The sequence below is a fragment of the Pagrus pagrus genome (assembly GCF_965226575.1).
Source record: "Pagrus pagrus genome assembly, chromosome: 24".
Taxonomy (NCBI): Eukaryota; Metazoa; Chordata; class Actinopteri; order Spariformes; family Sparidae; genus Pagrus; species Pagrus pagrus.
This window is the reverse complement of record NC_140206.1, coordinates 16447801-16473920: the sequence shown is the minus strand read 5'-3', so window position 1 is coordinate 16473920 and position 26120 is coordinate 16447801. Positions and strand designations below refer to the sequence as shown.

The following is a 26120-nucleotide window of genomic DNA, read 5'->3' as shown; positions in this document are numbered from 1 at the left end:
TTCAACTTTCAGTTAGAATACGTGACGCTGGTGATGCTATGGTAAATATAGTTGTTATTCACCAATGGGTTCATGTTTATTTTGTAATGTTAATGATTCAATTTAGATTTGACACATTTTATCATTAATTTTTATACACACACAAATAAGTGTACACGTCTGGTAGATTTGAACCAAAACAGACTTTAATGCATCTCATCATTCACAATCGTGACGTAAGGGGCGGGAACATCTGGTGAGGCAACCAGGAAATACTCCGAAGGCTAGACCATCCCATTTAACAACGGTGGACGAGGCTTTCAAAGACCTGTCCGAAGGACCCGGCCCTCGTGGACCGCAAAGGCTAGGTCATTGAAGGCTGCAGCCCCTGAATTTGGACACAGCCGTTCACTCTCAGCGATACCTTCAAAACACTGCGACCAGATCCTTTGATAGCTATCTTCAGTGTAGTTAGGGATGAGCTGAACTTGCTAAACCCCCCTGCCTATGTTCATTGGATTAGAGAGGTGATGTTAGGATTAGCTATAGAAAAAATGAGGTATACAGTACACAGCTTGGAGGATAAATGTGACAAAACCTGGTCACAGTTCATAACTCATATCAGGAGCTTGCCTTTTGCCTGACCCCTTGTCTTTATTTACTATTTTTCCTCTTTGACTGCCGTCCTGGTCTCCTCAATGCCGACAGTGTGATTGTTGGGACTCTTTTTTTTTTCTTTCTTCTGCCAGTGGTCCAGAGTGTTGGTGTTATGAACATAATGGTCAAGACAGATTGGTTTGGGTCTTTGTTGTAGGTCTGTGTCTGTTTGTGTATTTGTGTTTGTTTGTTTTCTTCTTTTGGTGTCTGTTGCCTGTTTGATACAGTACATGTATCTGTGTGGGTGTGTTTGTGGGGATGCCACCTGGATGGGGGGTGGGGGTTCACAACTTTTGTAAGAAATGCTTAACCGATGATGTCAATGTTTTTGATATTGAAAAATGCTAAAGTTGTATAAAAAAAAAGAATAAAGTTGATAAATAGATCAGAAATCAAGTCATTAAAGAAGCTCGTCTATAAAAGTGGGTTTTAAAAGAACTTTCCTGGTTCTGACACTTTGTTCATGTGTGCTTGAATGACAGATCTGAATCAATGGTGACACAGATTTCTGCAGCAGACTTTATATCTGTTATCTTTCATTGTCCTTCAACAGTGTTGCAGGTTTAAAGCTGCTGAGGCCGGTCGACTGATTCCTGCAGTAAAATGTGTTTAAAGTGCAGTTTTCTGTCTCTTGTGTTTCACATCACCTCGTTTACATGTTTCACAATAAAGGCTCAGTCACTCTCTGACGTCACTCCAGAACCTGACAACTACACTGTTGCTGTTTGTTCAAACATCAGCACAGAAACATGTGAAGGAGTTTGAGTTGGACCCAGATGCAGAGTTCAGAGACAGAAGTTCGGTCCAACAAACTGCTTCATCCATTAGCTTCGTTGGACACCAGGAGCTGATCCAGATGTCCAACATGTTAAAGTCAACAGCACAAAGACACTCAGACACATCTATCTGGACGTGTTGTCTCCGTGAAAAACAGTCTGGTCTGAGAAAAAAACAGTCCAAGTATGGTCTCCCCTTTAAGAGCCAGGTGGACCAGGGCAGGCAGGTTCAACAGTGGCACTCGTCCCCCTGAGGGACAGGGAGGTGGTCCTCTGCTGCTGGACCCTCTGACCCGCCATCTCACAATCATCTGTCCCACCAACAACTCTGTTTGACTGCATATGAACAAATACACTGATATTAAACTGAGGAGCTGTGTGCGTGTGTGTGTGTGTGTGTGTGGGGATCATCATCCTGATCAATACCTGGCGGGATGGGAGGGGACAAATACCTTAATGAGGGAAATATTGGTGACATCACCTGCATCGATCCTCCAGCAGCAGAAATCATATGTGTCTGAACATCAACAGGAGGAACAGCTGATCAACGTCATCCATCATTTAAACCTCCTGACTCGTTTCCTTTGGGCACTTTATAACGACCAACATATTGTTACAGTGACGTCACTGCCTCCATGGATCAATATCCACGAACCCCTCCCCCAGCTGTTTCAGGTTTAGAGTTAACTTTCACTTTCACTGATCCTCGTCGTGTCGCAGCAGCTTCTTCTCTCTGTTTAAAGGTAATTTAACGGACATTTGAGATGTTTCACACTTTAATGACTCTGTGAAATCAGAGTAGAAGTGGAGTTAGTTGGTCAGTATGTGAACACAGAGTGGTTGTCACTGTGTAGCTCCACTTACTGATGACTGAAGGCAGCTTTTCCTGCCTGAATCAGCCTGTGGAGGAGGCCGAGACGAGCCGCCGCTCTCCCGCTGTCTGACGCACTAAACGCGGCTGGAGAGCAGCTGTTCACCTGGATGCGGGAGCTGGAGGTGCTGAGGGGGCTGCAGCACCCCCTAAAACGAGGCTGTTACATGGGCCGAACTTACAAGAAGGCCCGAATCATTCAGAATGTGTCATCGACAGCGTTTCACACAGTTTATAAAGGTCCTCTTAACTCAACAACTCACAAAATGGAGCGATTTTTCAGGGGAGTCTGGGGACTTCCTGTCCCTCCTCCTCTCCCTGCTGCTGTTGACTGCAGCTGATGTGACTTATAATATGTTGGTGTTCAGGTTCTTGTTCATAATGATCAGATACATGTTATCCTGGAGATTCAGATGAGTCCAAACACATGAATGTGGCCCACCATTTACTATGACGTCATCATATAGACTGAGCCCTCAGCACCAGCTGCATGAAGTGGAAATACGTGACTGAAGTACCTCAGGATTGTAGTTCCGTGTAGTACTCGAGTAAATGTACTTTCCTCCACTGTTACTGGTGTTTCTAGAACAGTGAGTCCAGTCGTGTCTCGCTGGTTAAACTGGTGTTCAGAGCAGACGACTCACTTCCAGTCTGATGGCTCCATGACACCATCTAGTGGACTGACAGTAGAAGTGCAGCATTCATGTGACACTGATATGAAGCAGCCAATCAGTGGAGGAGCAGCTGATGTTCTGACAGGAGACATGATGTAAAGGCTGATTTCAGTTGATGTGCAGATGAATGATTTGTGTTTCCTCCCCAGATGAAAGTGTGTGTGAGTTGAGCAGCATGAATCAGTGTGAGGACAGAGAGGAGGGAGGCCTTCCCTCTAAAACCACTGGACCTGAGCCTGGACCTGAGCCTGAGTCTGGACCTGAGCCTGGTGTTGGACCTGAGCTTGAGCCTGGACCTGAGCCTGGACCTGAGCCGAGCTGTGTGTCCTTCAAGAGTGACCGGTCAAAAGATCGTTTCATGGATTTTAAAGGACAACAACCTCCTGCTGTAAAGAGGTGAGCTGTTAATAACATTAATATGTGACTGATTCGTGCTTTAACTGTGGAGAAAGATGTTTTTTGAAAGCTGATGTTTATTTTCAGCTTTGTTCTTCTTCACTTAAATTTATATTGTCACTTTAGAAAGTGGCCCAATAGAACCAGTCTTCAACTCTTCATTTCACTTCATTGAATTAGTTTGGTCCAATATTCTCTGAGGTTTATTCCACATATTCTCCACTATTTTTGGACACAAGCTTCTGTGTCTGAAGACTAGAAAGTGAATTAACGTCTCTGGGGGTCGTCTTCTCTGTCCAACAGGAGACCAGCCTCTACTGGACCTGGGCCTGGACCTGAACATGGACCTGAGCCCAGCTGTGTGTCCTTCAAGAGTGACCGGTCAAAAGATCGTTTCATGGATTTTAAAGGACAACAACCTCCTGCTGTAAAGAGGTGAGCTGTTAATAACACGAAAATATGACTGATTGATGTTTTATGTTGTTTATTCAGAGAAATTTGTTTAAACTTGTTTTTTTTTCAGCATTGTTATTCTTTACGTACATTTATATTGTCACATGTGAAGCTGCCCAGTAGAACCAGTCTTCATGTCTTGAGTCCAGTTTAACATTTGTCTGATGACTGGTTGAGTGTAACACATGATGATGATTTTATTCAGGCTAACAGATGCTAGCTGCTAACAAAGAGCTGCTGCTGCACCGTGGGCTCGTATTGTACGCAGGCAAGACAAGTTCAATGTCCAAACAAAGTTCCTCTTCCTGTTGCAAATCCTGCAGCCTCTCCTGCTCTGGTAAGAAACTACAGGCCCACCCAGGTGCATCATGGTCCTGCACCTACCCTGCTACCTATATAACCCAGGGTGCCCACAGTTGCTCAGTTGGATTTTTAACCGATGTACACTTTTGTCATCGATGCAACCGCATCTTAAATGTTCATACCGATGCACCGATACGAATCGGTGAATCTTACCATCCCTAGTGTACACCTGTGTCTCATGAGTTCATCACAGCAGTACGACGGTGCACACAGTGAACAATTGCCTTTTGGCTCTGCCTCCTGGTCGCTCAATGCCCACCCCCGGTGCCTTTCACCCAAAAATCCCCAGTTGGCAGTTTTTCTCTTCTAGATTCTCCTCACAGGGTGTTGGGGTTTCTATCTATTTGTTTTCTCCAGTGAATGCAGTACGCTTCTGTAGGTTCCAGTGTGGCCGTTGTGTCGATAATCACCCAAAAGCAACACAAAAAAGACAGTAATTAACTTTCGGGTCACACAAATCAGACAAATTAAATATCAAAATCAAGTTTGGCCTGAGGCCCTTTTTTATTTTCATGTCCTGTTTTTGATCTGAGAATAAAATCAAAGGTACGAAAAACAAACCGGAATTTGTTTTTTTGGTATCAGATTCATAAACAAACAACTAAATAATGAGTAATTTTTTCATTCTCCAATGTTGGAATCTCAACTGAATACAAGTTTATTGAGACTCTTCACCAACTTGCACTGGACAGTTAGCATCCAACTAGCTTGTGTCAGCTGTGTGTGGCTGTCCACAGTACTATAGGGGTCAAGAGCTGGAGGGACTAAACCAGACAAGCTGCTGAACTAACCCAGTAAACTGACTGACTGTTGATTCACAGTGGGATCAGCAGCACGACCAACACTTTGATGTCAGGGGAAACCATCTGATTCAATGATGTCATCAACACTTTAACTCAAAGGACCTTCAGCTTGTGTTTGTCTCTGAGTGGACAGACATAATGTGGCTGATTCTTCATGATTCCTCCACAGAGTCGACCAGGAGAGCTCAGAGGTTCCCAGAGGTCAGTCTGCCCAGCAGCATCAAACACACCTGGACTCCATATTTATGGTCTGTACATGAACAACAACTACTTTTACATCCAGTCTGTTCACAATAATCTCCATGCTGCACTTTACAGACCAGTGGTGAATCTGTCCAACATGGATCTGATGTTTGGCTCCATGATGTTAAATGTTCTCATTCACATAATATTCTGTTCCAGCTGCTGGAGGAGAACATTGTGACTTTTGTGAAGAACGAGCTGAAGAAGGTCCAGAAGGTTCTGAGTTCAGATCGCTCAGAATGCTTAGAGAGTCAGAGGGAGGATGAGGAGGTGTTGGATGGTGAGGATGAAGAGCAGAGGAGGGGCAGCAGAGAGGCATTTCTGAAGATCACACTTCACTTCCTGAGGCGAATGAAGCAGGAGGAGCTGGCTGACCGTCTGCAGAGCAGTAAGAGGATTTCTCTAAAGATTTAACATGATGGATCAATGAGACGTTTACTGAAGTCTGATGATGATGATGATGATGGAAAATCTGTTTATATATTCAATCTTTAGGGGAAGGAAATTGTCATATTGTCTTTCTAAATAACTTAATGATCTTTTTTGTTGTGTGTTTATTTAGAAAGTCATTCTGGAGTTTGTCAACATAAACGTAAGTCTAACCTTCAGGAGAAGTTCCAGTGTGTGTTTGAGGGGATCTCTAAAGCAGGAAACCCAACCCTTCTGAATCAGATCTACACAGAGCTCTACATAACAGAGGGAGGGACTGCAGAGGTCAATGATGAACATGAGGTCAGACAGATTGAAACAGCATCCAGGAAACCACACAGACCAGAAACAACAGTCAGACAAGAAGACATCTTTAAAGCCTCACCTGGAAGAGATGAACCAATCAGAACAGTGATGACAAAGGGAGTGGCTGGCATCGGGAAAACAGTCTTAACACAGAAGTTCACTCTGGACTGGGCTGAAAACAAAGCCAACCAGGACATACAGTTCACATTTCCATTCACTTTCAGAGAGCTGAATGTGCTGAAAGAGAAAAAGTTCAGCTTGGTGGAACTTGTTCATCACTTCTTCACTGAAACCAAAGAAATCTGCAGGTTTGAAGAGTTCCAGGTTGTGTTCATCTTTGACGGTCTGGATGAGTGTCGACCTCCTCTGGACTTCCACAACACTGAGATCCTGACTGATGTTACAGAGTCCACCTCAGTGGATGTGCTGCTGACAAACCTCATCAGGGGGAAACTGCTTCCCTCTGCTCGCCTCTGGATAACCACACGACCTGCAGCAGCCAATCAGATCCCTCCTGGGTGTGTTGACATGGTGACAGAGGTCAGGGGGTTCACTGACCCACAGAAGGAGGAGTACTTCAGGAAGAGATTCAGAGATGAGGAGCAAGCCAGCAGAATCATCTCCCACATCAAGACATCACGAAGCCTCCACATCATGTGCCACATCCCAGTCTTCTGCTGGATCACTGCTACAGTTCTGGAGGATGTGTTGAAGACCAGAGAGAGAGGAGAGCTACCCAAGACCCTGACTGAGATGTACATCCACTTCCTGGTGGTTCAGTGCAAACTGAAGAACACCAAGTATGATGGAGGAGCTGAGACAGATCCACACTGGACTCCAGAGAGCAGGAAGATGATTGAGTCTCTGGGAAAACTGGCTTTTGAGCAGCTGCAGAGCGGCAACCTGATCTTCTATGAATCAGACCTGACAGAGTGTGGCATCGATATCGGAGCAGCCTCAGTGTACTCAGGAGTGTTCACACAGATCTTTAAAGAGGAGAGTGGACTGTACCAGGACAAGGTGTTCTGCTTCGTCCATCTGAGTGTTCAGGAGTTTCTGGCTGCTCTTCATGTCCATCTGACGTTCATCAACTCTAGAGTCAATCTGCTGTCAGAAGAAGAGCAGTCAACATCCTGGTGGTCGGAAATGTTCGGAGGGAAATCAACATGTTTCTACCAGAGTGCTGTGGACCAGGCCTTACAGAGTCTAAATGGACACCTGGACTTGTTCCTCCGCTTCCTCTTGGGTCTTTCACTGCAGACCAATCAGAATCTCCTCCGAGGTCTGCAGACACAGACAGGTAGGCGCTCACAGACCAATCAGGAAACAGTCGGTTACATCAAGAAGAAGATCAGTGAGAATCTGTCTGCAGAGAGAAGCATCAATCTGTTCCACTGTCTGAATGAACTGAACGATCGGTCTCTAGTGGAGGAGATCCAACAGTACCTGATGTCAGGAAGTCTCTCCACAGATAAACTGTCTCTTGCTCAGTGGTCAGCTCTGGTCTTCATCTTACTGTCATCAGAAGACGATCTGGACGTGTTTTACCTGAAGAAATACTCTGCTTCAGAGGAGGCTCTTCTGAGGCTGCTGCCAGTGGTCAAAGCCTCCAACAAAGCTCTGTAAGTGTGGATAAGTTTTTTCAGAATGCAGTAAATGTGCTGTTATTGACCCAAATAGAAATAATTTTCTTGTTCTGCTCATTATTCTTTATCCAGACTGAGCTACTGTAACCTCTCAGAGAGAAGCTGTGAAGCTCTGTCCTCAGTTCTCAGCTCCCAGTCCTCTAGTCTGAGAGAGCTGGACCTGAGTAACAACAACCTGCAGGATTCAGGAGTGAAGCAGCTGTCTGTTGGACTGAAGAGTCCACACTGTGTCCTTGAAACTCTCAGGTCAGGATTCATTACTTTATTTCATTATTTCATGTAACTTTACAATTGGAGCAGGTCTTGATCATACTCTTAATATAATTCAAAGAGACCCAACATTTCTCCTATGAGCAATCACTTGACACAGGGGCAAGAAGAAAACTGCCTTTTAACAGGCAGAAAACTCGAGCAGAACTGGACTTAGTGGTGGGCCACCATCTGTCTCAACTGGTTGGGTTGAGAGAGAGAGAGAGACAGAAGCCCCATTCACACTGCCTTTTCAAGACAGGAATCTTGTGCTGATATTCCACCTCGCTGTAGAATAGAATAGATGTTTATTGTCATTGTTTCAAAAACAACGAAACATAGATAGCAGCTCTTAGTTTGATGAATAAATATCAAATACAAACAAGTATAACAAAATAGATAAAAAGTAAAATATATACAACAAGATAAATAGACACAAGATTCAAGTATGTAGGTAATACTGTATGTACACAAGTGAGTATGTGTGTGAGGGGTGGTAGTGGGGGGTTATTGCACTGGTGTGAAGTCTTTAGAGAGTGAGGGGTGAAGGGGAGGTTGTGTATTTCTTTTTCACAAAATGTTTCTTGCACTGATGAACTTTAACAAAACAAAAAAAACATTGCTTTGGCAGAGGCATAGTAGTAGTTCTATCATTGGAAGAGAAATGATTTTTGCAAAAGTAAAAAAAAAAAAATTGAGACATGCGGCTGATAACAACTTCCCCTTATCATCATATGCACATCAAACAGTCTGATTTCCTTAGAACTTAGAGCATATGGCCCTGAACACAGCACTTCAGAACTGAACGCTCAACTCTTGAATCTTTCATTGTATCTCCACTAGGGTTGTCAAAAGTATCGAAATTCAAAAAAGTATCGATACTAAAATGTTGTATCCGGATACGATACTCATTTTCAAAAGTATCGATACCATCTGTGTTTGACCAACAACGAAAATATGATGTCAAGTCCCCAGAATATTTAACATGTGGTTCTGTTAATTGTTACATGTTGTAACAGAGGTTATTTTTGCATTTTTCTCGTTAATAAAAGTATTTCTTTTAAATTTTGGGGTCTTTTTTTTTATCCTTGTGGTATCGAAAATGGTATCGAGTATCGAATATTTTCCTGAGTATCGGTATCGAGTTGAAAATTTTAGTATCGTGACAACCCTAATATCCACAAGGAAATTTTTAAAAAAATGGACTTAATACCTCATCAACTTATTAGCCTTTTTAAAATTTTTATTACTATTACCATAATTTTTGTTGTGGTGATACAAATACAATACAGTTCATTATTGTTTTTGTTGTTGTGACTTTATAAAGGACTGAAATCAGGCGCTATAAAATGAACCATCAGGCTCAAATACGGCTCAAATGATCTGACTGGACCATAAATCAGACTTAGCGGAAAAATGATCGATTTCCTGCAATTCTGCCTCGTGCTGCTTATTGTACATGTCAGGGAGCACAACGTTTGAAAAGTAGCTGTGGGCGGGCCTCGAGTACCGTTGGTCGAGAGTGTTTATCATCTTCCAAAATCCCTCATGTTGTACAGTGTTTATTGGGGCCATATCTTTGGCTAGGTGATATGCGATAGCTGCTGTGATCTCCTTATGTCTACTGGAGTTTGGTGGGTATGGCGTTGCATTGTACAAGGTTCCGGTTATTGACATCTGTGTTTGTTTCTTGCCTTGTACGGCTTCATCATGCTGTACTTTGTGGTGACGTTTAAGGTGATTGTAGAGATTTGTGGTGTTGCCGTGCGGTGCTGCAACGACGGCAAAACACACTTTACAATGCACCTCACACTGTTGTCATCGTCTGGCTTAAATCCAAAATACTTCCACACCACCGAATGCGAACCTTTTTTGGGAACGAGGTCGGTTCGGGTGGGTGGGTGACTCTCGCCACTACCACTTGGGTTTTCGTCGCCATCCATTCAACCCTCCTTACCGCAGACTTTCCTCCGCTTTAACTCTCACTCACTCTTTCCAAACACTCAACTGCAGCCGGGCTTCCTCCACTGAATCACGTGTTGTAAAGACGCTTTACCATAGGTCGAGGGAGGAGGCAGCGGCAGTGCTGCGTTTGGGGGCGCTTGAAAAAATCCGGGAGGAAAATGGGAGCATTTGTTTATGATGCAGCTCGACATATAAAATGCTTCAGAATCGCCGTGTGTAGAAATGACATCGTGTGTATGTGTGAATCGAGATCGCGATTTTTTAACGATTAATCGTGCAGCCCTACTGGAGAACCACACTGTGCAGCAGTAGGTCAGGATGCTTTCTATCGCTGACCGATAGAAGTTGCAGGTGGTGAGGGAGGTGAGCGTGCTTCAGCTTCCTGTAGGTGTGAAAGCTACAAAGGTGGAACGGGGGGACAGTTTCATTCTACCTCTGATCCTCCAACAGAGGTAGTAACACAGCCTAAGCACAGGTGAGACAACCTGCGTGGACAGGAGTGTGATGTTCTGATAGTGTTCACAGTCTGACAACTTAACAGATCCTTCACTCATCAAAGTAACGATACAAAACCAATGACACCACTAATCTATTTTTATATATATATAATGTGGGTCTGTCAGTCTATTCTGCACTTTAGTCCCGATTTACTAATTTCAGCAACCATTGGATGGATTGCCATGAGGTTTTTGACATTCATGCTCCCCTCAGGATGAACTGTAATTACTTTGGTGATCCTCCATCATCAGGTCATCATTTTAATCTGTACAATATGTTGGTTCATGACCAAGTATTTGAAAAACTAATGGCATTTCCATCATCTTCAGTTATACTCTGTGTTCAGTGCTGATTAGTAAATTAGTGGAAACTAAGATGATGAATATAATAATTGTTAAACCCTTAAACACAGATGTGCACTGAATCATCAGGACCCTCAGCTGATCTGTGATGTGTGTTGTTTTGTGTGTTTGCAGGCTGTCAGGCTGTCTGATCACAGAGGAAGGCTGTACTTCTCTGGCCTCAGCTCTGGACTCCAACCCCTCCCATCTGAGAGAGCTGGACCTGAGCTACAATCATCCAGGAGACTCAGGAGTGAAGCTGCTGTCGGCTCGACTGGAGGATCCAGGCTGGAGACTGGACACTCTCAGGTATGAAGAGTCCTGCTGCAGCCACAGACAGTCAGTGTGAGACTCTGTATCTCGACTGTAGATGGTTCAGTGTTGGGAGGTCTGCTTCGTTTACTCCACCTCCAGTTGTTCAGTTCAGTTCAGGAGAAAAGGCAGCATAGCTTGAAGCCAAGAGTTACAAGTGAAGAGAGGAAGATGAGAAGAAGAGATAAAGATCAGCGACCAGGAGAGTCTTGGCACAAACACTTTACACCTCTTTTTTCAGACTAGTTTAGTGCCTGTTCAAAATGTGCCTGTTTGATTTGTTGGCCTCTGGTTTTGCTGCTTGATGAACCGTCATCCAAACTCCTTCACACTCCACACTGATTGCAGAGGGTTATCAAAACATTAACATTAAATCTAATTTCCACCACGTCACTGCCGTGTTATGATATTAAAAATAACAATAGACCCTCTGTGTCAGATGATCAGAAAATACTGAACCTCAAATTCAAAAGATTTCTGTGACACATAAATGAATTTAATCACTGAATGTCATAGACACTCTTTCCCTGAACTGGAGAATCAGTGTTTCTGCCAAAGTGCTTGACTTTGAACTTAAAATGGTTCTGACATGAATCTTTATCAACACTGGAGTAACTGCATTCTAGATCATCACTGACAAGTGTATCTGTGCCTCAGTGTGAAACATTTACAGACTGTAACAACTGTCTGTGGCATCAGTTTAAAGTGAACAGAAGATATAAAACAGTCCAATAACAACGTTAGATGACACAAGGTGGAACATTCCCGTCACATCACCATAACAGCAGCAGTGCATAGATGAATTTAAGATGGGTCAGTGGTGCCGTCTTGGCTCCTGTCATGAGGAAACTGCTGCTCCAGCTGAGTTTTGGCTGTTTTGGGTAGTTCTCATTATAACAGCCTGCAGGGGCAGGAAAGCTTCAGTGTTTTGCACCGTCAGCAAAATCAAATGACAAAAGAAAAGAAAACATTCAGTGATCAATCATCTGCTCCATTGATTAACATGATATGTGACCTGTGCAGAGCTGCAGCTCTCTACAGTAGCTGGTGGTTTAATGCTGTTGTAATGTACTTCAGCCTGGCTTGTAGCTGCTGACTCAGCTTCACTTTCAGCTGTTCTGGAGTCGTGTTCAGGATCTGCTGGTGGAAATCCAATATTTCCTGATTTTGCTGCTTCACAATAAAAGCTTTCAAATAAGTACATAATGCAGGACCTTTATTGTGAAGGATGTATAGAAAGTGTTAAATGCAGGAAGATGGCGTGACAACGTTGCATGAATGGACTTTTAATTTCTCTTCTGTGGCAGCAAACAATACACATGGTTTCAGTTACTAACTGAGTGTATCCACACACTTTATGGCCGACTGCAGTAATAACAGCGTGCACTTTACTGTGACTGCAGCAACGTGCTCGTAGCTCTGTCACATACCGGACAGACTCACTCCTACCAACACAACACACAGTAGTGTTTGTTGGCACTAATTATAGGGCTGCAACTAACATCTATTTTCATAACCAGTTAATCACATAAAAAAGACAAAAGCAGATTTATTTATATTTTCATCAAAAAATAAAACATTGCTGTCACATTTTCCTCTTCAGTCTTGTTCAGTTCACTTTTTTTTTTCAACTTTTTATTAGTTTCCATCAGAAAACATAAAAACAAGACAAGAGCAGAAAGAGCTCAACTACAACAACAACAAGGCATATATTGTATATATATATATATATATATACTGTATATATATATATATAACACAAAACAAACACAAGACAAAAGAAAAAAAAAAAGAAAGAAAAAAGGCAAGAACCCAGGCAGCAAGGACACATGAATACAAGGACAGGCTCAGAACATCAGACTATGCTTGGACAGTGTAACAATAACATTAATTAGAATAAATAAGTAATAATTAGGAAAAAGTAGAAAGAAAGGAAAAGAAAAAAGAAATTACGATTTAGGCAGAGACCACAGTTTGGGGAGGATACAAGTTTCATTAGATGGAGTCTTCTAGGTGTAAGATACATCCTATGTAAACATTTAAAGTATATGAATTTATGATTGGGATTTTTGGAAACATGATCTAGATTATTCCAAACAGTTGTCCAACATATATCCTTCTCAGAAATATCAAGATCTCTACTCCAAATATGGTTAATATTTAAATATTTACAAACAGAATTTAGAAGAGCATACATTTTGGATGTTAGACCTTTAGTTTTACCTCTGACATTTAGTAAAGAGTAAAGTGGATGAGTTGCCAAATTTTCACCCCATGGAACGCCACAAGTGCGCATAGCTAGTCTGAGTCTAAGATAAAAGAAAAAAGAACTCTTTGCGACATTGTACAGGGAACATATATCATCAAAAGATCTCATCCCATTTTCTTCCCAAATATCCATTAAAATATTGATTCCCTTAGTAGACCATTGAGGGAGCTTAAAATGGGCTCCTCCCGTGGTGAGGTCAAAATTGTTGAAAAGAGGGCTATGAGAGTGTGCCATTTTAAAGAAATCTGACATTGTTTCTCTATTGCTCGCCATGTTGACAATAAAAAAGACATAATAGGACCAAAGTGGGCGTTGAGCACTCTTGGAAGGAAGACCAGAGAAAACAAGGTCCTGTAGCCTATGTGGGTAAGCCAAATTTTCTTCAATCGGTCTCCAAGAGACCACCATAGATGGATCAAACCAAACAGATATTGGGCGAATTATATAGGACCAAGAGTCCTATATAATTCCAAGAGAGTACACCAAACCCCCATCCTTTTTGCTCCTTTGTAGTGTAGACAACTTGAGACGTGGTCTTTTACCACCCCATATAAAGTTTGAAGTTCAGATTGTCCCATTAGTTTTTGGGAGGTGCGAGAGGAATCATATTTGAATAAAAATGTATTCTTGGGAGAACATCCATTTTAATTATGGATATTCTTGCTGACATTGAAATAGGTAATTTTGTCCATTTTTCCATATCTTCCTCAACACGTTTAAATATGTGTTGAAAGTTTTTGGTAGAGATAGCTGATAAGGTGGGATAAATATCAACACCTAGGTATTTGAAAGAATTAACCACCGGGATAAGAGATGGGAGTGTAGATAAATTAACAGATGGATTTAAAGACATTAGTTGAGATTAATCTTATAACTGGAGAGGGCACTAAACTGAGCAAAAGTTTCCAAAACATGGGGAATGGAAATTAAAGCATTATTAACATATAACAAAATGTCATCAGCAAACAAAGATATGTGGTGGTGTGTATTACAAAAGGTGATAGGTTCAATAAATGGGTGTTGTCTAATACTCTGAGCCAATGGTTCCAGAGAAAGAGCAAAAAGGAGTGGGGAAAGAGGGCAGCCTTGGCGTGAACCTCTACAAATAGGAAAAGGAGTGGACAATATATTGTTAGCTGTAACTGCAGCTGTAGGGTTAGAATATAGAACCTTAACCATTTCAATGAAACCCCGCCCAAAGCCAAATTTACTAAGGACCTCCCACAAGTACTGCCACTCGAGCCGATCAAAGGCTTTCTCGGCATCGAGAGACAGCACTGCGCAGGGGTCCTCGATATCTTGGGAGAAATGTATCACATGTAATAGCCTGCGTATATTATCACCTGCTAGGCGGGATTTCACAAAACCGGTCTGGTCTTAATGTACTAATTTTTTTAAGTCAGATTCAATTCGTGACACTAATACTTTGGCATACACCTTCACTTCGGTACACAGGATACTCAAGGGCCTACAGTTATTACAAAATAGATCTAGCGATCTTTCTTAGGTTTAGGAAGAACAATCAGTAGAGCCAAATTTACATCATTAAGGAAAGAACCATTTTTAACTGACGCTAATATCATATCTAACATATATTGTCCAAGTTCTTCCCAAAACATAGCATAGAATTCTGGAGGGATGCCATCCCATCCAGGGGATTTTCCTCTTTTCATATTGAGAACAGCATTTTTAAGTTCATCTAGGGTAATAGGGGACTCCAACTTAATTGCTTCCTCTTGAGTTATGGAGGGGAGATTGAGATTTTCCATAAATTCACTGCATTTCAACATATTTAATGATAACTCTGAGCTATACAGGTTAGAATAAAAGTTGTGGGTCTGTTAATATCCCCTCCGAGGAGCTGATAGTTGTTATATTTGAAAGTTTTTCATTTTGTTTGATCCTTAAGGAAAGTAGATGACTGGGCCTAGGTCCATTAAACATTAACATTAAAAATTCTGCCCTTTGCCTCAGCAGTGAGTTTAGCTCAGAGCGTGTGGCATCCAGGCTCACTTTAATATCATCAAAAGGACAAACTTGATGTGTGTTTTCTAAATCAAATAATTTGGTCTCTAACTGATTAATTTTCTCTAATCTAGTTTTGTTTTGATAGGCTGAAAATGATATTGTAGTGTTACGTATAAATCTCTTTAAAGCACCCCAAAAAAAACGCGGGTCATTAACAGAGTTTTCATTTATACTTATACATTTTTGTAACTCATTTTTAAAAAACTGACAAAAGTCAACATTACAAAGCAAAGATGAGTTAAAACGCCACCGTATGTTTTTTTTGGGTGTGTTTTTAAGAGTTATCTTGGAAAGTACAATATTATGATCTGAAAGAGAAGTAGGTAGAATCACTGCGCTATGGATTTTACCTATCAGTGAGGCAGAAATAAAAATATAATCAATACGAGACTATGATTTATGCCTATTAGGGGAAGAACTATATAGAGATAATGTTGGATTGATTGCACGAAAGGTGTCAATGAGGCTGAAGTCAGCCAAAAGTTTAGTAAGACTGTCTGAGGAAGCGAAGCGTTGTTTGAGTGCTGAGTTAAGTGGTTTGAACGATCTATTGTAAGGTAGGTGGCATTCATATCCGCACCGAGAATTAAAGCAAAATCGTGCATGTTGGATAACAAATCAATTAAGCAAGTAAAAAAGTCTGCACTATAAACATTTGGAGCATAAATGGATAAGAATTCTACCTTTATGCCTGATAGAATTGTTTTAACACATGTTATATGACCGTCATCACTCCCATTGTTTTCCAAGACAGTAAGTGACAGGTTGCGTTTTAGCACCACTGGAGAGCCCCTAGATTTAGATGAAAAGGAACTAGAGGCTGCTACATAGTATGTTTTATTACTAAAATGGTTAACATCATTATTTCCTAGATGTGATTCCTGGATAAACGCCACATCTACTTGCTGCCGACATAAGAGGTCTAAGCAAGCAGTGCGCTTCACAGGATTGTTTCGCCCATTGGTATTAAAGCTGGCAAATTGTAATGTTGTCATTTTAAAAATATCATTTCTGAGTGCAGGAAGATGTAAAGAGACCGTAAGTTGTTCAGGGCTTTCAAAAACAGGACACAAACCTGTCTGTGTATATGCCCATCAAGAAATAAACATTTACCACCCTTACTGCCCCCCCCCCCAAAATAAAACCAAAGGCAAAACAGAAAAAAACAAAAAGACAACAACAAAACATGACTATAGAGTGGCACAAAACAACAAACTAAAATCCTAACTACTTGGACACTTGACACTGAGAAAGTTGGCAAGGCCCAGCGGTTGATGCCCAACCCCATCATAACAATTTTTTTGCAAATAAAAATAAAACAAAAATATTCCTCTTTGCATATTCGCTAGGGTTTTTACCCCTCTTTATTATTTGTATATTTATTTATTTTTTTAACAATTGTTTCTCTCCTCCACCCACCCCCTCTATTATTTCAATGATACATGATTATTTCAAGGCGGAGAGGGGGAAAGAAAAAAAAGAAAGAAAAAAAAGAGTTCACTCGTCTCTCTAACATTTGCTAATATCAAGTGTTGGGAATGGATGGTAGGGCAGGTGTGGTTATTAGGAATTATTGAAAATAATTATTAAAATTAATAAAATAAAAATTAATAAAATTAATCTTCAAATCGTTAAAAACGGGGCACCAATAACCAGACCAAAATTAGTCTCATAAAAAGGGTTCACTTTAAATGTAAATATTTGTAAAATATTTACAATTAAAGGAACAGTGAAGGAAATGAATCCGAGCACTGACCATCACAACCAATAAATGCTACAAAACATATGCACAAAATAATCATGTAATCAATAATGTGTGTGTGTGTCTGCGCGTTTGTGTGTGTGTGTGTGTGTCAGAGACTAAGAAAGAGGAGCCAAGATGGCGGTTGTAGTCAAAGAAACAAGATGGCGGAGAGCCAAAATGGTGGTCACATTCCCTTGGAGGGTGACGTCACAGAGGCTGCGTTCCAAAAACAGGTTGTGAGTCGCCCTCGCTCACTTGCCCTAAGCACTTGCCCTCGGGGGAATCCCCACCGCCATCATAAGGGCTGTTCCATTTCTCTGAACAGCCGAAGTGAACTCCGGTGAGATCGACCCTTGAGGGCTGAGTGATCGAGTCAACAACGATGGTCCCTCCAGAGCTGTATATCACCCACAATGCATTGCAGTGGTGCACGAAAAATATGTCCATGCGGTGGCGACAACAATCTTTAACAATTAAGGCCATAAAGACAATGAGGAGGAGAAGGAGGAGGAGGAGGATGGTGGTGGTAACAGGCCTAATGAGTATCAGGAAAAAAAAAAACAATCTAAAACTAAAACTAATGTCATCTAAACTTAAAGTAGGTTAAATGTATTTAAATAACAAAACTGTCTACAAATTATAAGGTAAAGAAAAATAAATAAATAATGAATTGCCTGAATAAAACTTGATACAAAACTAATAATTCTGATAATTACCAGGTGCCGACGTATTGCCATCAAGCGCAGAATACGTCTTCGTCTTAATGAAATGAGTCTCCGCATATTTTGTGTAATTTGGAATAGGCAGTATAGCGCTACTCCAACAACGTGTGGTTGATCCATGATTGTCTGGTCTGTTAGTGAACGAGGGCAGGTGTGTTCCATTTACCTCTTTCACTCCTCCTCCGCCCACTTTCCCTCCGCCCTCCAAGTGGCCTCCGTGTGACGTCATAGCAAGGGCTGAGGGCCAGTGAGCGATGGCGACTCAAACTGTTTTTGGAACGCAGCCAGAGTGTTCCGTTGAAAGGACTACAAAGATGGCCGAAACAGAAATGGGGAACTCACGTTCGTTCGACTACAAAAATGGCCGAAACGTGACTTGGAGAAGTCACGCTTGGATACGAATTCAACAAGGACTAGGGTTGTCACAATACTAAAATTTTCAACTCGATACCGATACTCAGGAAAATATCCGATACTCGATACCATTTTCGATACCTCAAGGATAAAAAAAAAGACCCCAAAATTTAAAAGAAATACTTTTATTAACGAGAAAAATGCAAAAATAACCTCTGTTACAACATGTAACAATTAACAGAACCACACGTTAAATATTCTGGGGACTTGACATCATATTTTCGTTGTTGGTCAAACACAGATGGTAGAGTCGGCTGTGTGTGCTGCTGTTTGGTTGCAGGTTGACTTTTCTCTGCTTCATTCTGGGACTTTAACAGAGAAAATAACACTTTTCAGTCACCAACATCTATGTTAACTTAGTATACTGACACTGTGTCTATTAACATGATATGGGCATGCCCGATTCATTTTTTTTTTTTTTTACATTGTTTATAATCATTAACGTGACGTCAGCCTTTAATCGCTAGCTGCGGCTAATGGCTAATAATAACACGGCCAACAACAATGCGGGCCACCGGCCACGATAACATCAGTAATAAGTTTGAAACGAAAGACACTAACTTGTTGAAATTCACTGTAAAGGCCAGGGTGTCGGTCCTAAAGATGTTTCGCGAAGTTGGAAGTATTACTTGACTTGGTCGCCACCGCCTTGTAGCAGTGTTTGCACACAGGCTTATGCACGTCCTTCGGCTTTCCGTGCTCGTTAGACTCGAAGGCAAAATACCTCCAAACAACACTTTTCCCTCTTTCATTTTCAACCAAAACTGGTTGATTTGGCCCTCCTGCAGCAGCACTGGCCATGCTCTGTTGTTATTGTGCACGTCACGGTGAGGGGGAGGGTGCCTGCTGCTGTGTGTGTGAAGGCAGAGAGCGAGAAGGATGCAGCGTCGGCGGCTCGGCGCCGGGGGGGCGTGTGTGGGGTGGTATCGATACTTTTGAAAATGAGTATCGTATCCGGATACAACATTTTAGTATCGATACTTTTTTGAATTTCGATACTTTTGACAACCCTAACAAGGACAATAGATTTTGCTGAATCATATGTCTAGAATTCCAAAAATGGTGGATGTGAATACGTCACCTAAAGCTCGTCAAATGAACGAACACACGAGATTTGAACAACGTGCTACCACGAGGCTTCTGTCTCTTAAGGCAAGGCAAGGCAAGTTTATTTGTATAGCACAATTCAGACACAAGGCAACTCAAAGTGCTTTACAGGTGCATAAAAATTACATTAAAAGCATTTTAAAACAGGTTAAGAAATAGGAAAGTAGGCTACAATGGAAACATTACATTAGAAACATTTAAAAATACATTAAAACAAAACATTAAAACAAGTTAAGAAATAGGAAAGTAGGCTAAAATAGCCTACGCCAGCTTAGAGACAAGAATAGAGAATAAAAGTCACAGAGAAAATAAAAGTCACAGTGCAGTTCAAAGCCTTAAAATTGCGTCAGTGAAAGGCAGTGGCAAACAGAAAGGTTGATTTAAAAGAGGTGAGAGTCGGAGCTGACCTGCAGTTTTCTGGGAGTTTGTTCCAGATATGTGGCGCATAATAACTGAATGCTGCTTCTCCATGTCTAGTTTTGACTCTAGGGACTGAAAGCAGACCTGAGCCTGATGACCTCAGAGGTCTGGATGGTTCGTAACGTGGCAGCAGATCAGAAATGTATTTTGGCCCGAAACCATTCAGTGCTTTATAAACCAACAACAGGATTTTGAAATCTATTCTTTGACTGACAGGAAGCCAGTGTAAGGATCTGAGAACTGGAGTGATGTGATCTACTTTCTTGGTTCTTGTTAGGACTCGAGCAGCAGCGTTCTGAATCAGCTGCAGCTGTCTGATGGATTTTTTAGAGAGTCCTGTAAAGACACCGTTACAGTAGTCGAGCCTGCTGAAGATAAATGCATGGATAAGTTTTTCCAAATCCTGCTGAGACATAAGTCCTTTTATCCTGGATATATTCTTAAGATGATAGTAGGCTGACTTTCTAATTGACTTAATGTGGTTGCTGAAGATTACAGGTTTCTGGCTTGGTTTGCAGTTTTCAACATTATAGATTGAAGCTGAGCAGAGACTGTGAGTCGTTCTTCCTTGGCTCCAAAAACAATTATTTCAGTCTTATCTTTGTTTAACTGAAGAAAACTCTGACACATCCTATCATTGATTTGTTCAATGCATCTACTTAGCGTTTGTATGGGATTATAGTCCCCTGGTGAGACGGTTATGTAAATTTGTGTGTCATCTGCATAACTATGGTAACATATTTTGTTGTTTTCCATTATCTGAGCTAGAGGAAGCATGTAAATGTTGAATAGTAGAGGCCCCAGAATGGAGCCCTGGGGTACTCCGCTTGTCATTTTCATCCGTTAAGATGTGTAATTACCAATAGACACAACGAAGTCTCTATCATTTAGGTAGGATTTAAACCAGCTTAGTGCTGTACCAGAGAGTCCCACCCAGTTTTCCAGTCGGTCCAGTAGTATGATGTGGTCGACTGTGTCAAACGCAGCACTGAGATCCAGTAGTACTAAGACTGAAATTTTGCCATTGTCTGTGTTTAAATGAATGTCATTGAGGACCTTGACTAGAGCAGTCTCAGTGCTATGATGTGGTCGAAATCCTGATTGGAAGACATCAAAACAGCCATTTACTATTAAGTAATTGTTCAGCTGTTGAAAAACAGCTTTTTCAATGATTTTACTTAAAATAGGGAGGTTTGATATGGGCCTATAATTATTCATTGCTGATGTGTCTAGATTGTTCTTCTTCAGGAGTGGTTTAATAACTGCAGTTTTCATGGCTTGGGGAAAGACGCCTGAAAGTAGAGACATGTTGACAGTCTGTAGCAGATCTGGAGTCATGCAGTCTGAAACTTTTTTGAAGAACTCTGCTGGTAAAATATCAAGGCAGCATGAGGAAGATTTCAAATGTTGTATTATTTCTTGCAGGTTTTTGTCATTGATTTGGTCAAATTGTGTCATGGTGTTTGAGTTGGTTTTCGGTGGACACATGGATAACACGCCTCCTGTACCAGGTACGGTAGCACTGACCGCTTGTCTAATTTTCTGAATTTTGTCAGTGAAGAAGGATGCAAATTCATTACAGGCCCTGGTAGATAGATGTTCAGAGGCTACTGGCACAGGAGGGTTTGTTAGCCTGTCAACAGTAGCAAACAGGGCACATGCATTGTTATTGTTTTTGGTGATAATGTCTGAAAAGAAGGACTGCCTTGACTTTTTCAGTTCTAAATTAAAAATGTAAAGTCTCTCTTTATAAATGTCAAAATGAACCTGGAGATTAGTTTTTGGCCACCTGTGCTCTGCTTTTCAGCACTCCTTTTTTTCCATTTTGACCAGCGCGGCATTTCAGAGGTGAAGAGGTTCAGGAGAACAGGGAGAAGCAGGCCTGATGGACATATTGTGTTTCTGTGTATGAGAGTCGTGTCATGTCCATGTCTGCATGCTGAAAGAGGATGTGCTGCTCTGACCCCCCTCCTCCTTTCAGGGTGGAGCCTGCTGGAGTCCGATGGTTGACACCAGGTCTGAGGAAGTGTGAGTGTGTTTTTACTTTGATTCAGCTTCACACTGTGACATCACTCAGTCACATCTGTGATGTCATCACCACACTGATGATACATTAATAACTGCAGCTGTGTTGTGTCTTTTTCTCTCCATCAGATTCCTGTGAGCTCACCGTCGACACAAACACAGTCAGCAGAGACATCAAACTGTCTGACAACAACAGGAAGATGACATTTGTGAGAGAGGATCAGTCATATCCTGATCATCCAGAGAGGTTTGAGACCGCCTGGACAAGTTGGCCTCAGCTGCTGTGTAGAACTGGTCTGACTGGTCGCTGTTACTGGGAGGTCGACTGGAGAGGAGGAGTTTCTATATCAGTGAGTTACAGAAGAATCAGAAGGAGAGGACTCAGTGAAGACTGTGTGTTTGGATGTAATGATCAGTCCTGGAGTCTGGAGTGTGATGACGATGATGGTCGTTACTCTGTCAGTCACAATAAGACACACACAGTCATCTCCTCCTCCTCCTCCTCCTCCTCCTCCTCCTCCTCCTCCTCTGGTAGAGTAGCAGTGTATGTGGATTGTCCTGCTGGCACTCTGTCCTTCTACAGAGTCTCCTCTGACTCACTGATCCACCTCCACACCTTCAGCACCACATTCACTGAACCTCTTTATCCTGGATTTGGGCTCTTGTGGTCCATGTCTGGTTCCTCAGTGTGTCTGTGTGGTGTTTAGTCTGCAGAGTCTCCTTCTGTCACAGAAACATAGTCAGTGCTGAACAGTTGAGTCTGTACAGGATCACAGTCACATCAATCTTTCAGCTTCTTGTAATAAATTCATCAGTGAACTTTGTACAAAATGATTCAAACTGATTGTAAAGATTGATGTTTTCCTCGTCATCAATGATTCTGTTCTGCACATTAAAACTGAGACATCACTTCACTTTGTTCTGCACTTGTTGTATTTGCAGTGATGTTGCTAGGTACGCGTCCTGCGTCCCTGACGCATTAAAATCTGAAAGGACGCACTATACTCACCATCCATGCGTCCCGGGGACGCACCTCATTTTTCCCATGAAAAACGATACATTGTGAACATTAAACAGCTCGTGTTTAATCACAGTAACTGGCAAAAGAAACCTTGTTGTTAGCAGACCGGACAAGCGCTGTCAAACGTTCAAATTGCATTCTGCTAAATGTGCGTGTGATCTGTCAATCAAAACCTAAAAACATGGATTAAAGTTCTCCGTCGTTACGACGGATTTCCGTCATTCAAACTTCACAGAGGCGACTTGTGAGATCAACGTAGATCGGAGGAGAACTGTTGGCTGATGTTTATTGACAGATTGTCACACTCTACAGCCAATTGTATCGATAACAGCGTGCTTGCCTGACCAATGACAGTGTAGAGACCCACACGGGGCGGGATCTCAACACGGAGCGGCGCTAACGTTTAGCTGCTTAGCTAGCAAGGACTCGTCGCGCTGCTACGTCATCAGTTGAGTTTAGTCAGCACGTGAGAACTCGTCTGACACGGAGAGTCTCCTGTTGTGTGCTACATGTGTGAAATAACAACTATAGTCTGGACTTTGTCTGCAGTGTATCTGTGTAAACGGCTTCATTCAGCGTCTCTCCCTCCCCTCTGGCACTGTGAGTTACCATGGTTACAGGAACGCCCTGAAACTTTATAATGATGATCAATAAGAAGTTTTTGGTTAGTTTGACTGTACAGAGTCATGAATGTTGCCTGATTGTAGCTCAATGCTGAAATCTTGTATTATAACATATAGAACAAAGCCTCAGAGCTTCTTTGATCATTTACATGTTAGTGATGACAGAAAGGTGATAACTCGCCATCAGACTGACAAGGCTGCAAAAGTTGCTGCTTGTATGATGTATTTTTCTGTTAAACGATAAGAGGCTCACTGTAAACAATATTATTTTTAATAATAATAATGATGATGAGAAGAAGTAGAAAAATAGCGTACTGAAAAGTTCTGTAGATGGTTGATTATTAGAAAGAGTAAAACTTGAGAGAAGCTTGGCAACAAAAGGCACAGATTGATTTCATAGATTGAAAATTACATTGAAAAGACAAAAAAACATTTCAAGTGTGAATAGAACAGCTGTTCAGATCATCCTCCTGTAAAACACTGTTGGTCAAATATTTAAACTTGATGTCTGCATTAGAGAACATGGTGTGGGGTGAGGCTGTATATCTCATCCTTTTTTTTTAGCATGTGTCAAGTAAAACGCCCTGTAACATGGAGGGGGGCGCAAAAATATGGAGATAAAAGGTTTCTGTCCAACAGCACTCTCCAATACTTATTGACCTAAATTAATTTGTTAAAAGACTATACTTCTTCTTTTGTTTTTTTAACTAAAACTGACTAAAACCTGTTTGAGTTTTCGTCGACTAGAACTGAACTAAAACTATCACATTTAGAAATGACTAAAATTTGACTAAAACTAATAAGCATTTTATTCCAAAAGACTAAGACAAAATCTAAAATGGTTGCCAAAAACAACACTGTTTATGTGATACTGTAGTTAAAATGCATTGTGTGAAAATACACTGAAAGACTCTTTGTCTCAGACATACATTTTGAACGATCAAAATGAAGACATGCACACACACACTCTCTTTCTCACACACACACACACACACACACACAAATAATATCTGCACCTTTTTTAGTTTTTTTTCCGTATTAAATTAATTGTTTTCTATGTTTGCATATTGCACTTTTCATGTAAAGTGACAAAATTATGTCATTGTGTGTAATGGCTGCACTCTTGCCGTGTTGTGCTATGGGTCCGTATAATTTCCTGCTTTATCCTTGTCCAATCACATCCCTGATGTTCAGATGAAAAGATTTTGGTGACAATTAATTTATTGACTCTGTCATGGTGATGAAAATGTTTTGTTCAGATTTGTTAAAATCAGCACTTTTATTGAAATTTTATTTTGGTACTACAGACCATAGAGACACCATTTTGTTTTGATTTGAATTTTAGTAATTTATTTTGGTGCTATTTATGTTGCTACAAAAATGCTGTTTGATTTGAATGTCATATGTCATGCCACTGTGACAGTTGTTTTGCTATAAACTTTTCAGATTTGGAATTTTATTTGTTTAATTTCAGATACATTTTGAACATACATGAATATATCCGTTTATTATAACCATATCATACCACCATCAAAGGAGTTTAACACTCAATAAAATTTAAGAAATAGAATAATATAAGAAAGAATTCCTTTCTTTTAACTGGGGAGTCAGGACCCATTGAATTTCCCAGGGACCCACTCAACTCACCACCTGTGGGTCCCGGAGACTCACTACATTGAAAACCTATCAACATCACTGCACTTGTTGTATTTGACAGTCGTCAGCATGAAGCTGGTGACTCACAGAAAGACTTTAACAGGCAGCCGCTGTAAAGACTTTAAAACAGGCGTAACGTGCGTCTCCTTCTGGTCTGAGTCAGCAGTCCTGCAGCAGGATGTTGAATTAGCTGCTTTCATAATGTTTCTGTGTGAGTGTTACGGCCTCCGTTCATAAAAGTCAGAGCTGAGGCTCAGAAGGGGCTGGAGGATGCAACATGTGAAGGACACCAGACACAAGGTTCATAGTTAACTCACAGCTTTTATTACATCATTCTAATTATTCCCAAAAGAAACCCAGGAACAAACAAAAAGGGGCTGAAAGGAACAAAAGATGGGAAGACGCTGGACCAACCAGGCAGTGGGCCGTCATTCCCCGCGTCTCCCCCTGAACCACCTCGATGAAGACTGATCCTAAAACAAAGAAAAGGAAGAACTGAACCAGCGGTAACCTCCGGCCCAAACTAACACGGTAAACTAAAATAACACAACCCCAGCACCTAAACTATGGAGGACTAAAAGTGCCTTAAATAAATAAATACACCATTAAATAATTAATTAAATGTCATTAATTCATTAAAATACCAATTCATTTGATGTAAAAAACATAATTATTTCACTATTTAATGAATTATTTCATGGTCCTGTGTTGCAGTGCTTCATGAATTTATTTTATCTGTCAAACTCGCCCATCAAAGTCAGTGGGTGGGGCTAACTGAGTCTAGTCTAATTCATTGGTCTGGAAGAAGAAGAAGTCTTTGAAAACATGGTGGCTACGTTGATGGAGGATCCCCATGAACTTTGTAGTGAACTGCTGAGAGATATGTTAGAGCTTGCAGAGTATGTGAAAGCAGGACCCTCTGACCCAGAGCATGTAGCGTGTAGAGCAGAGGAACTTATTGAAGTTGTTGAGTTATTTCCGCACTTTCCGACCAAGATATTGACCGTACAGTGACTGCAAATGTAGAAGAAGTACTCCAGTGCTTCTCTGGTACCAGGGCGCAACAGGCCTGACACACACAGGGACCAACACACACAGGGACCAACACACACAGGACCAACACACACAGG

At 41.4% G+C, this 26120-nt stretch overlaps 2 protein-coding genes across 2 annotated transcripts in view; both read left to right on the top strand.

Moving 5' to 3' along the window:
- Nucleotides 1–22397, top strand: part of LOC311252941 (uncharacterized protein) — a gene marked incomplete at both ends in the record, with an annotated part of 60763 nt that extends 38366 nt beyond the window's left edge. Inside the window, 8 exons of the mRNA XM_084346605.1 lie at nt 3133–3353; nt 5142–5220; nt 5375–5603; nt 5778–7572; nt 7669–7842; nt 10785–10958; nt 21647–21693; nt 21820–22397. Coding sequence (XP_084202731.1) covers nt 3133–3353; nt 5142–5220; nt 5375–5603; nt 5778–7572; nt 7669–7842; nt 10785–10958; nt 21647–21693; nt 21820–22397 — 3297 coding nt within the window. The remainder of the gene's footprint in view (nt 1–3132; nt 3354–5141; nt 5221–5374; nt 5604–5777; nt 7573–7668; nt 7843–10784; nt 10959–21646; nt 21694–21819) is intronic.
- Nucleotides 1–26120, top strand: part of LOC311253568 (NACHT, LRR and PYD domains-containing protein 3-like) — a 379521-nt gene that overhangs the window by 186775 nt on the left and 166626 nt on the right. The gene's annotated exons all lie outside the window — the stretch shown is intronic.